Source organism: Sinocyclocheilus grahami, unplaced genomic scaffold, assembly GCF_001515645.1.
Source record: "Sinocyclocheilus grahami isolate Dianchi unplaced genomic scaffold, SAMN03320097.WGS_v1.1 scaffold82.1, whole genome shotgun sequence".
Taxonomy (NCBI): Eukaryota; Metazoa; Chordata; class Actinopteri; order Cypriniformes; family Cyprinidae; genus Sinocyclocheilus; species Sinocyclocheilus grahami.
In genome coordinates, this window is record NW_015505261.1 from 1,699,841 (window position 1) to 1,713,374 (window position 13,534).

Below are 13,534 nucleotides of genomic sequence, written 5' to 3' on the forward strand. Positions count from 1 at the left end.
TTCTCAGACATGAAAATATCAAAATGATGTGTCATTAGTAACCCCTTGACATAATCAATATATATATATGTTTGATGGTTGGTCACAATTGTGACCGGTGGGATAATGTGTATACTGAAATTAAATTATTTCTGCAGTCATCAAAATTCGTTTATATATCAGCCCAGTTATTAACCCATTTTAAACTATTTCATCACATTCTATGGTTACTATTATACATAAAACCATTATACAACACTGAATAAGTATACTAAGATATATATATATATATATATATATAAAGTTATTATCCCACCGGTCACTATTGTTGCCATCAACAAGTTTACTCATTCTATGTCCACACTCAACAAAACTGAATACTTGTGAATTCATATATTAATATAGACACCTTAAAGATAATGTGTACCAAAAATCTTTGTCATATCTTTATGTTATCATACATTACTAGCCTTTTGTTTTGGAGCTTTGATGCAGCCATAATCATCTCATGGTGCAAACAGTAAGTAAACTGATCTGGTCATGTGACAATTTGCACTAAACATGTGAAACTGCACATATTTATTTGAGACCCTTTATTTTTTTTCCATATTTGCAGAAAATGCACTAAAACACCAGCCAGTAACATTAGAGCTTTATAAATGATAACTTTCTTTACTGTCACTATTGTGACCAGTGGGATTAAATGGTTGTTAATGATACATTATGCATAATTCACATTCATTATAAACCTGTAACGTATAGGTAGGTCTCTGGGATATATGAAAAAAATAGTAGTTACTGATTAGCTAATAGTGAACTACCACTTTCAACTGAGCACTATTACTTTCTAAATCATTAATTAGAGTTTCTTGTTAGTTAATAGTATAGTTACTAGAATGTTAATAGTGCATTAGTCATTTGTTCCTATGCAATTAGTTAATGACGGAGCAGTATTCTAAAGTGTTAGCCTTAGTTTAACAAACTATTGTTTCTGTCTAAAATCTAAAAGTTCTTTTGGATTTGAATAAATAATATTATGCATTTTTTTTATTAAAATGTACTGAATTATGTTCAGATAATGCAGCTTTGTTTTAGAGATACTCAAATCAAAAGCTTGTGTTTGCATTTTGAGTGTTTCGTTTCTAAATGTGTCTTAAATTCTTTTTAAACTCTGAGCAGCCAACAATTCACCACACAAAACACATTGTGGTCGGCATAAACCATGTTTATCCTTGTTACATGGGAACAAGTATTTAACATAGTCTGGGTCACATTTTACCTTTAGTAGTTTTTCCATGCTTTTTAATGATGAAGGCACAACACTTACAAGTAGGCCTGTATAGTCATCATAGCACTTTTTTCCCTGGATTCTGCTGTCTGCTACCCAATAATAACCCATCTTTAATTTCTGTGTCACACACCAATTGAGAACTGTTTAATTTGGATTGGTCAATCTTTTACGGACTGTTGCAACCATGTGGTATATCTAATGATGTAATTGCTGATAACCACTGCAGCCACAAAAGGTCAATGAGTGAGATTGTGTGTTGGAGTACAGTATATTGAGAGCTGAGAGGATGTAATGCGGGGTGCGCTACAGATCTCTCCCCTTTTAACTCGGCATATCACACAGCACCTGTTCATCTGTGTTGAGAGAGCATGCAGATGGCAACGGCGATTACAGCTGGAACAGCCAATGTCTCTCATCTGGACTGTGTCCCTCAGTCCACCATACTCGTCCAAGCCTCCCTGGATGCATCAAACAGGTGTCAAATAGCTCAAATTACTCACATATTTACCCAAATAATGCCTCTTTGATAGCTCCTAGGTCTTTGTGACTGGACATTTTTTGACGAATGGTGGACTTTATGGGAGCTGCGATGACAGGTTGCCGGTGCGGTAAACTCGGCCCTCATCATCACCTGTCACCAAAGCTAATAAGATAATTCCCTTGCCTGTTAAATGGAGCTCTGTGGCCTGAGGAAGAGGATATTGAAAAGGGATGTCTCGTGTGTCCCAGGCCTAAGTTTCCTCAAAATCTAAAGTAAACTAGTCCCATGAGAGCATTAGGACAAACCTAATTGTTGAATTATTGAATCAGCAATTATTCAAAATGTTGATTCACTAAATTGATTCAGTGAATCATTTGTGTCACGACAAATGATTCATTGTTCAAAAAAACATCACAAACCTCTTATTACCTCCTTCGGATGAGACGCTAAACCGAGGTCCTAAACGCTAAACTCTGTGGTCATTAAAAATCCCAGGATGTCCTTCAAAAAAGAGTAGGGGTGTAACCCCAGCATCCTGGCCATATTTGCCCATTGGCCCCTGACCCTCATGGCCTCCTAATCATCCCCATACACTGATTGGCTTCATCACTCTCCTCTCCACCAATAAGCTAGTGTGTGGTGGGCTTTCTGGCACAATATGTCTGCCGTTGCGTCATCCAGGTGGATGCTGCACACTGATTCACCCCTTTCATGTAAAGCGCTTTTAGTACCCAGAAAAGCGCTATATAAATATAACAAATTATTATTAGATTTTCAGATTAATTTTACATCATTTGTTAAGCACATAAAATGTGTAAATGCATACATAAATTCATTGAAAATGCATAAAAAACTTAAAAAAGGCACCATTTTTTAATGTTCTAGTCAGCATTAAAGACTATAAAAAACCTATATAAAACACCTTTTCCTGTATCTTTGAATACAGCCCACATATGGTTCTGCATTCCTCTCCACTGAGTCATGCTTAGTATTGCTTTATAACTGACCCAGTGAAATATTTCAAATAATAAAGGATTATTTTCTCAGACTCGCCTGAATGGCTTTATAATATATTCCCTCATATTTGGTAATACAGAGCTTATGTAATTAGAAAAATATTGTTCTTGCAATTCAACCCAGAGGCATATGCATAATTGTTTTCCTCAGTTTGTTTTGATCTTCAGTGTGTGGTTAAAAAACCACATCCTCACAGCACAGAGAGCTAAAATCCACCCACAGCATCAATACACTATCAATAACCACAATGTCACGCTTAAGTGTTAACAGCTTTATAGAAAATGATCTCCATGTTTTCTTTTTTTTGTATAGGACAACATTCCCCGCTTTGTTTCTGTGTCTGTGCAGAAACGCACGTGAGAAACGCAGATTCTTTCACATTGAGAAGAGAAGGAGGGAGAGGAAGGGAGTGGGGCTTTCCCAAACGTTTGTGTCTTCCCTTCTCCTGGGTCACTGGGGATCTTAGGCAGAGGAAGCAGATAAGATCTGTCATGTTTCTGCATTCATAAAGGCCTGGCAAAGTTTCTTTCCTCTAGCTACCCCACATCAAGCTGGTTTTCGTTTTATGAGAGAGCACCTGGTATGTGCCACCTGTCTGGCTTTCAATACTACAAATGAGAGAAAGACTGCATTTCATTCACATGATCTAAACAAGTCTAAGCTTGAAAGAGCCTCAAGAGCCTCAAGGGCTTTCTTATCAGACAAGCATCTAGCTTACACAGTATTTTTTAAATACATTTGTATTGACAGAAGTAAAGAAAGTATATGCAATTTTTGGTCAAATCCAGTACAAAATTTTTTTTTCTTATAGTGTACTATAACTTTCCTCACTCAACATATGAAGAATCCCAATGTCAGACACTAGTGGCTTTACTTTTAACAAAGCCCTTCTATCATTTTTTGTACATGTTTTATAAGTTGGATATTAGGATAAAATAAAGAATCATCTTATATGACCCATTTAAAGCAATAATGGACATTTGATGGAAGTGCAAGGTTGCTAGAAAAGCATGAGAAATGTTTACGGTCAAGTGAGTAGAAGCATGACCTGCCGAGGATCTCACACTCTGTGTGAGGAAACGAGTGATGTCAGCTCCTAGTATTTCATCTCTCCGTCATGTCCTCTATTGTTTAGCTTCTGCGTTTCCATTAATGCTGGGCTTTGGGACTGGATTGGACGTAAGTGGCACGGAAAAGCTTTCGGAGGGAAAAAGCCCGAGACCTGAACTCACATCCTGCTTTTGTTGGGACACTTTTAGGAATGTTGATGATTGTATAAATATTTGTTCAAAATTTCCTTTGAATTATTTGAAAAACGTGAGCATCTGCAGCTTTACAACCAAAGATGGAAGGATGATTCAACAAATAAACTATAGCACCTAACATGTTTCCCACCAATCATTCACACCTTCAAACCACTAACCTTCAATTTTTCAAGCTTTCAGTTGACATTGTCTACATTGGAATTTTGGGATTTGTTTTCATAAACCAATTTCATTACATAACAGTGTCAGTCTTGGCTGAAATAAATGATGTACAGTGGTCTAATGATATCTGGTTTCCTAGAATGTGTCAGATTGTGTAATAAAAGGCAGCGGCGTAGTTGGCAAACTGTATTTAGACCAATCTTTATTGTCTAAATGTGTTTCGAGAGCTGTAATAAATCCCATTAAGAATTCCACAGAGATAGTAAAAATACTTGTAGTGTTAAATAATGGGTGGAGATCATGGTGCTGCCGTCATCAGTTTGTGAACCTCAGGTCCACCTGAACACATGCTGTCATGCTCCTGGAATGAACTGTAGGAGCCTTGGCTTTGCTCTGTGCTCATTAGCACGTCAAATGAGTCATTGGCTTTCAAACAATAGGATGCAGTTCACACTGTTCTTGTTGGCTTGTTCCACAAACGTTGCTTAACCCCCAATGGTGTACATAAACATCTCCAGTAATCCCTTTATTTAGAACCAATCTATTGTCCAGAGGGGGGTGGGGGTCTTTTCCCAAGGGTGCAGTTCTAGTGTCCTGTGTGAATGTTTACAGCCCCCTTTTTTGGTTTTATTATAAAAACTTAAATGATTTTATCTCTGTTTTGTCTTGACAACCAGGTGAACCAAGCCAATCAGTCCAACCCACTGGGCTCTGGACTGGGGTACCTAGAGCACATCTGCCAGCTCATAGAGAAGATCGGACAGCTACAGGAACACAACCTTCGACTACAGAAACAGATCTGTGGCCTGCAGAAGGAAGGCAGGGTGATCAAGGCTAAAGAGGTATCAATCCCAGCATTAGTCTTTATGAGCTTACCTCAAGGGTGTCCAATCCTACTCCTGAGCAGAGACGTGCACAGACATTTTGAGGGGCAGGGGCTCAAGTGGAAAAAAGGGCACTTCTCATATTTATTTAAATTTTTTTCTAAACAAAACGTTAAATATATTAGGGGTGTGCGATTTTGACAAAAAATGTATCTTAATATTTTCTGGGATTTTATCGATAACGATAATTAGACGATATTTTGCTGAGTGTATTATTGTGCTGGTATCTTAAGGACTGCCGAAGACAGCTGACTCCTAAAGTTTTTGATATTCTGCATATTCTGTGTAGTGGTCAGTTCACAGCAGTGATAGAAATTAATCTTTTCCAATAAGTTTAAATTGATTTTTACCTTTTATGGGCATTTTTACCTTTTTAAGCCATTTTTTTTCTAAAAGTGTGCATCATCTTTTCAGTCAAATTCTTAAATTGAATCAGTCAATTAGATTAATGAGTCATTTGGGCTGTTACCAAGCAAATGAAATCAGTATTGACAAAATTAATCTTTGCAATGCAGAGAAAACAGAAGCTGCATTAGAAGGGGCATTTAGATGCATTTACACGCTGTTTAATGCAGGCCATTCATGTTTTAACCTGTTTTGATATTTTAAACAGAAATCGTTGAATACTGATATTTGAAATTATAAAAAACAAAAATGAAAAGATACTTTAAATGTGAAATTAAAACTGTCAGTAGGTGGCAGCAAGTCACTGTTAATAAGTGAGTCATTGCGACTGAACCGAATAATTTAAACGGTTGATTCATTCAGGAACGAAAAACCATCATGTTGCTCAGAGACGCAAATTGGAATTATATCTGTTGGCGAAAATAGTGCAAGGACAGTCAATATTGTGTCAACAACGCAAGTGTCTCAATATTAAATTCTTGTTCATTGAACTGATGTATAAAATCAATATTACATTTGCGTGATACTGATTAACTATATGAAATGAAATAAATATATAAATTTCTTCCCCCATATCTTGAATTTTCTGATCATTCTAAATGCATTTTAATAAACTGAATCATGCAGTGAAAGAACGCGCACTGGTGTAGCCTACTAGACTTCCTATTGCCTTAGCTAACTTATATGGTAGCTCTCTCTCACGAGTCATGGATGTTAGCAAGACAAATTAACTATATTTGCCTTTTGTATAATTAGCTGTAAATTCGAGGCACAGATAGCTTTTGTTAGTCTTTTTAGTCTTTTGTTCATCACCACTCACTTCCACAGTAAGACAAACACAACTGGAAAGGGAGGGAGGGCTTCACTTCTGCGGCTCTATGTCTGTCTGTGATGTGCCTATCAATGTGCACTACACTGCTGTGCTGCAGAGACGAGGAGAAAGGCATCGGAACTCGACTATTAACTCGAGTTGTTTTATTTGTTTGGGAAAGCTGTGCGCAAACAGAAACACGCGCACACATATATACATATATTCATTAAAAAAAAAACTCCCCAAGAAAAAAGGGCACTTTCTCTTGAGGAAGAAAAAGGGCAGGTGCTCAAGCCCCCTTTGATGTCTATATGTGCACGTGCCTGCTCCTGAGGGCTACTATCCTGCAGAGTTTAGCTACAATACTGTTGAAACACACCTGAATCAGCTAAACAAGGTCTTCAGGAGTACTAGAAATATTTTGTCAAGTAGGTTGTAGCTAAATTCTGCAGAACACTGGCCCTCCAGGAGCAGGTATGGACAGCCCCGGCTTACCTGATTCATATACTTGTGTGGATGAAGATTTGGAAACACACCATAATTCTCAATCTGAAATTGATTAAAAGGCACTGCTGTAGGTCTGAGTATAAAAGATGACGTCTTGGATTTATGATTTGTTGTGGGTTAAACCCTATATTGATGCCTAGGGCAAGGGATTATTGGTTCATACTGTGTCAGTGTAAATCCAGCTGGTTTGACTGGGGTTTAGGGGTTTTTGATCAAGACGGATAAAAACGTATTTAACAAATAGAGCTGCTGGGTTCAGCCCTTTTCCACCCATACGCAGATGGGGTATTCGTTTCAAAGGATGTGATGTCCCCTCACATGGATTTAATTTGTTCTTATGTGCCCGTGTTGACATTATTCTGGACGAAAGTCTTTTCCTGTGTCTTTGTTTTGTGGGTCATTGAGAGAAGCTCACTCAGGCATGAAATGTATTTTGTTTGATTAAAGATGGGATTGAAAAGCAGATGGACATTAATATAAACTTAACAAAAATAAATATGCTTAACTAAAAATGCTGGTAAACAGAAAGGATTATGTCATTTATTTACTGCAAAATGCCGAAATGAGAAGGAATTCTGGTTAATCATAAAGTTGTTCGGATTCAATTGAGTTAACAACGTGTAACCCATAAAAATCTGAACTCAGCACTGCGTCTTTGTTTTCCCATCTCAGAACAAGACGGTGCATCTGGCTTGAATGTTATCAGCCCAAAACCACAGGAAAAATATCAACATGTTTTACAATGTTTTGTGAAGTTATGGGTGTTTTTCTAACATGTCGGCCTTTGTTTCTCCCTTTGGATTTGAACCGCTCCAAAATTAGTAATTCCAAAATGTTGAGGCTAAAGGGAACTTATCTCTGTTAAAAGCGAATACAGGTTAGAAAAATGTGTGCATACCTAATTTCCATTAAAGTGGAAATTCACTGAAAACGTCCTCAAATTTATTTGCAACATTCAGTTATTTAGCTAAAGTTATGTATTGTCATATAAAATCAGTATTAAAAAAATGCTTCTTTTAAGAACTGCGCACTGAAAGGTTCTTTGGGGAACCGAGAATAGTTCTTATATTGCACTGCACTTGCACAAATTCCTTTTTGGAATCTTTATTTTTAATATAATTTTTGGAATCTATATTTTAATTAATGCAGCTGTCCATTTGCCCGTCTTGTACCCCAGTTCTCCCGCTGCTCTAGTCCTTTGCTTACTGACTAAAGGCAGTGGAATTATATTGTGTAGACATCTTCCTGGCCTCTGGACTCTGTGCTGTTGAATGAGAATAGTTTTGTTCATGGTTTTTCAGAGAGTCATCTCTAAACTGGCTCTGTCAGTTCGGGCCCTGGGGCCGGAAAAGACTTCCACTGTCACAGTGAGTGAGCTCAGTGGGAGCCTGCACTTCAAAGTTATCAAAGAAAGCAAGAGAGAAAGACAGGCAAAAGAAAGGAGAACATTTAAAAAAAGGTTCTTCTTTACAGAACCCAAACATGCATATTGTTTGTTTTAGGTTTAGGTTCTGAATAAGAACTGATTGCATTCGTTTAAAATACTGGAAGTGAATGATTCTGACAACATTCAGTCCAGTAGAAGTATGCAAGCATGACAGTAAAGACAATAAATGGACAAGACAACTTTATATTGCACTGTCCCCAGAGGTCACACACAACAAATATACAGCGTGAAAAATGTAAAATGAATGAATGAATGACTCTCATGAACCCGATTTTTGAAATGGTCAAAAAGACTTAAAGATCCAACACAGTCTCACGTCTCAGTGTATAAACGTTTTGATTTGTTGCAAAATCATATGCATTTGTATGTATCTGCTCTCTAACTCTCGGGGAGCTTTAAACATAGATTGTATACAAATCATGCATTTTTTTTACAAAATTGCACACTTTTAAAATAGCTGTGTTTTCTCATGAAATCAGGTTGATAAAATCTCTTCAGGTTGATAAAGTCTTAAACTGAATGATCCCTTAGAATCAGTCAAAAATACTGAAAGAATTGTTAATGGAATCGTTAAGGAGCCAAAAAAAGATCAGTGAATCCAGAATGTTGAATCCTTTATTCTTTATAATTCCAAACAGAAAAACTGTGACACACAGGAATATTCTGTGGACCACCCTTCTTGAACTCCCTGACTGGTCTTTTAGATTCTCTGGGCTGTGTGTGTCTTTGGGGAAAAAGCAACAGGCAGCAACATGCTGTTACACACATCAAAAGGCAAAAGGGGAACTCTGAAAGGTGCCCCAGTCTCCACTATAATGGACCAAGCTGTCTCGCCAGTCTCCTCCCTGGCTGTTTTACCCACCCTCACAGCACACTTTCATCTGTACTCATAAAAAGCATTCAGAACTCAGACAGTATGCAATTACCACCATTGTAGTGTCCTCTGTCTCTCTTGTTAGTTTTACACCCTGATCTCCTCAGTTATCAGCCATGACCGATCCAATGAACAGATGCGCTCCATCACATCAGGTCGAAGCATCTGGTGTTTTGGTTTATGGGACATTTAAGGTGAATTCTTTCATCTTCAGTCCACGTTCAGAGCATATGCTTCTTTCTTTTTCGAAAACATCAAGAATCTTTACGATGCAGAGATGCTTTCAAAGGAATCTGTATTGCAACAACAACATAAAATCCTCAACAAACAGCATCCGCCTTGGCATCATCACCTCATCAGTCAGACAGCGTTTACCACGCAAATACTAATGCAATGGAACGAAGAGGATAATCTTGGATAAACAGAGATTTGGGAAGCGTCTTATCACTCTGACTGACAAGAAACACTGCCATGTTATTTTCAGAGGTTAAAAACTTTTCAGAGGAATGGATCAAAGACTCTATATGCATCTTAATACACAGTATTCAAAATATCTACTACACTCTACGTTTGGTTGGGAGGCAAATAGTGTAAACAATAAGAATAATTGGTGGAAATGACACTAGCGGATTTCAGCTGTTCAGGTGGTCCAAGCGATGATGTGTGATACATGAGGAAAATGCTTAAAATAGTGACCCAGATAAAGACATTTCCCACTGGAAAAGCAATTCAGGGTCATTTTGATTTTGTCTCGATTGCAACTGTTGAGAGTTAAATGTTCCCCATAGGAATGAAAAATTGCAACTGAGATGTCTTTATTATTGGAATTGTTTCTCCTAGAGAACAATAGAATAAAATAGAGAGCAAATGAGGACTCTTGCTTCTTAATATGAACTCAAACCTTCTCATTGTTTAAATACCAAATTATCCGAGCTGCTATCTGCATTAATAATCCCAACTCTCTTTTTCAGGACTTCTTCATGCAGCACTGTAGCTGTGGAGCAGCCAGCTTGGCCTTCCAAGAGCTCAAGAGACACTTTCGCAGTGACCACTACAGCCTGACGGCATCAAGCGGCACACTGTCTGACCTCAGCACAATCCCTGAGGTCACGCGCATCCCCCTCAGGGCAGCCATGGGAGGTCAGTGTGCAAACACACCTGGAGTCATACACTAAGTGCTAAGATTAATCTGTGTTTACACTGGCTGGAGCCCCTATTGAAAAAGCCTAATGTTTGTAAGGCAAGGAGCAGGCTTATCTATGCCTAATAGTAATCTGATAACGGAATGAATTATATAAGCACATAAACTAAAGCATGAATTCAAGTGCAAGACAAACTTTGAATGTTGGTTTGAAAAAGCCATGCCTGAAAGTTGAATTTTTTTTTTCAAGTTTGAAGATTATATAAGAATATAATAGACAGACAGATCAATCAACAGATAGATAGATAAATAGATTAACCCCTTGCTGTCCACGTTGCACGTAGACATGTTTTTCCTGGTTGCTTTTCTTCCATCTCATGTTCCAGGTGGGTGTTGTCAGGTGGGTGGGCAACCAAACATTAGTCTCTGGAGAAATGGGAAATGAATACTTCAGCTATAGGCGGAATTTCTGGAATTCCATATAGAGAGAAAAATCATATCTCAGGGATTTTTGGTGGGCAGGAAAACAGAGCTAATGTACTGTATGTTTAAGTACAAACCACACCCTTCAGAGAGTCTAGAGTTTAGTCATGGACAGCACATTTATAATTGTTCATAATAGTTTATGAACACACCTCATAGTGTGTTTTGATGATAATAAAACTGTATCTTTTATTTTGGACAGATGGTGACATGGGTTGCCAACCTGCTCTTCCTGTTTGGAGGAGGGGTCTGAATCGAAGGAGCTACACAGAGGAAGAGGCCAAGTACCTGAGTGACAGCGCTGAGGTCCTCTCCGCTCCTCACAGACGGGTGAGTCAATCAAATATCAACACACACGGACTCAATCTGACAAACACTCAGAGGAAGCAGAAATATAGCCAATGTTTGCTCAAGCCTCTCAGTCTCACACATCCGTTTTACTCATCACATTATTCTAGGTAGTAGTAGCTGACTCAAATTAAAATGAAAATGTCAGGAATGGAAAAGAGCCAGTTGAAACTGTTAGTCATATTATTATGTTACGATTATGATTATTCAGCTGATAAAACATTCCACTCGACAAAGAAACTCCAAACTTTGCATAAATAATAATTATATACGTTTAGGTATTGGGTAGGATTAGGGATGTAGAATATGGTCATGCAGAATATGTGCTTGATAAGCACTAATAAACAACCAGTATGTTAATAATAGGCATGCTAATGAGCAACTATTTAATAGTGAGAACTGGTCCCTAAAGTGTTACCTAATAAAGTAATAAAAATGCATTGACTAAAGTCCACTGGTATTATGAATGGCTTTCATGTGTATCTCACTATCATACACAAATAATTAATGGTAAAAAACAGCAGCTGTGGTTGCCAGAATTTTACTGTAAAAATATGGAAGCAACATTTAAAATGTACAGATTGAACTTAAAATTACAGTGCATAAAAGGTATATTTCATTAACTGAGATAATGTTAATAAACCAATGTACTACAATCTGTTTTGTATATAATATATACAATTTAAATCATCATAATACACTGACAACCACCTTAATGTTGAATCAAAGTAGCTTTTCCACAAGCTGAGGTAAATACAAACATATGGAAGGTGCACACAAACAATGCAATTAACATTAATTTAACAGCATGATATGTAACAAAACGTCCAAGGTTACATATGTAACCATGGTTCCCCGAGGGAACGAGACGCTGCGTCGGAAACGCTAGGGGAACGCCTTCAGCGATACCAAGCTCTGAATCATATGTGTAATCAGTCGAATCGATGGGCAGGATGTCAGAGGCGGGTGACATCATGACCAGGAAGCTTTAAAAGCACGTGAGGTACAGCCGGCGTTAGCTTCTTAGGAGTGAAGCAAGCTCTAGTAGGGATGCCGGAAGTATGGCCTTGCGACGCAGCGTCTTGTTCCCTTCGAGAACTCGAGCTGCGTTGGAAACGCTAGGGGAACGAGATGTCCACGCCGCCAGACTTGCAAATCCCTGCCTAGTGTGGAAGAGCACAGCTATGGCAAGAGAACAGAGGGGCCTGGAGTGGCTCGCAAATCTAGGTCATAGAACCTGACGAATGTGAGGGGAGTAGACCATCCTGCAGCGTTGCAGATGTCCTGCATAGGAACTCCTGCGAGAAAGGCCTTGGAGGCCGCCACACTTCTTGTTGAGTGAGCCTTGACCCCCAATGGTGAGGGGAGATCAGAGGACTCATAGGCAAGGAAACGTGTAACCAGGGGGTCCTTGCCCACTGAGTGACCATCCAGAGGGGCGTGGTAGGCCGCTATAGCCGCCACGTACACCTTCAGGGTGGAGTGGGTTAACCCTGTGGAGAAACGGGCCTGCAAGAACTCCAGCACTGTACCAATCGGGCAGTTAACTGGGTCAAGCCGGCGGTCTCCGCACCATGAAGTGAAGAGCCTCCACTTCAGGGCGTACAGTTTCCTCGTTGAAGGAGCTCTAGATTGGAGGATGGTCTCAACAACCTCGGTTGAGAGACCAGATGCTATGAGTTGTGCCCCCTCAGGGGCCACACCCACAGCTTCCATAACTCTGGGCGGGGGGGAAAGATTATACCCTTCGCCTGTGAGAGCAGATCCCTCCTGACGGGAATCTCCCATGGAGTGCCGTCGAGGAGAGAAATCAGGTCCGAGAACCATACTCGCCCCGGCCAGAACGGGGCTACTGGCAATAGGCGGACCCCGTCCCGACGCACTCTCTCTAGAACTCCCGGGAGCAGAGCGATCGGGGGAAAGGCGTACAGACGAAGCCTCGGCCAAGTATGTACCATAGCATCCAGCCTCAGTGGAGCTGGATGAGTCAGAGAGAACCAGAGAGGACATTGCGATGTCGTCTGAGTCGCAAACAAGTCCACCTGAGCCTGGTCAAAAACTCTCCATATCTGCTTCACCACCTCGGGGTGAAGCATCCATTCCCCGGGCCTCGGCCCCTGCCTCGACAGGATGTCTGCTCTCATATTGAGATGCCCAGGAATATGAACTGCCCTCAGCGAGAGGAGCTTGCCCTGGGACCACACAAGGATCTGATGCGCCAGCTTGTATAAGGGACGCGAACGTAGACCTCCCTGGTGGTTGATCTAAAAGACCACCGCTGTGTTGTCGGTGCGCACCAACACATGGTGATCTCTTAGGTCTGGAAGAAAGTGTTTGAGGGCTCGAAACACGGCCAGCATCTCCAGGCAATTGATGTGCCTCGTGAGATGGCGACCACTCCACAGACCACGGGCAGGGTGGCCACTCATGACTGCTCCC

The 13,534-nt window shown here is 39.8% G+C and overlaps 1 protein-coding gene across 1 annotated transcript in view; it reads left to right on the top strand.

The window, feature by feature from the left end:
• Positions 1-3,778: 3,778 nt before the first annotated feature.
• Positions 3,779-13,534, top strand: part of LOC107586502 (uncharacterized) — a 21,167-nt gene continuing 11,411 nt past the window's right edge. The window contains exons 1-4 of the mRNA XM_016273896.1: positions 3,779-3,799; positions 4,873-5,037; positions 10,095-10,263; positions 10,950-11,077. Of these exons, the coding sequence (XP_016129382.1) occupies positions 3,779-3,799; positions 4,873-5,037; positions 10,095-10,263; positions 10,950-11,077 (483 nt within the window). The remainder of the gene's footprint in view (positions 3,800-4,872; positions 5,038-10,094; positions 10,264-10,949; positions 11,078-13,534) is intronic.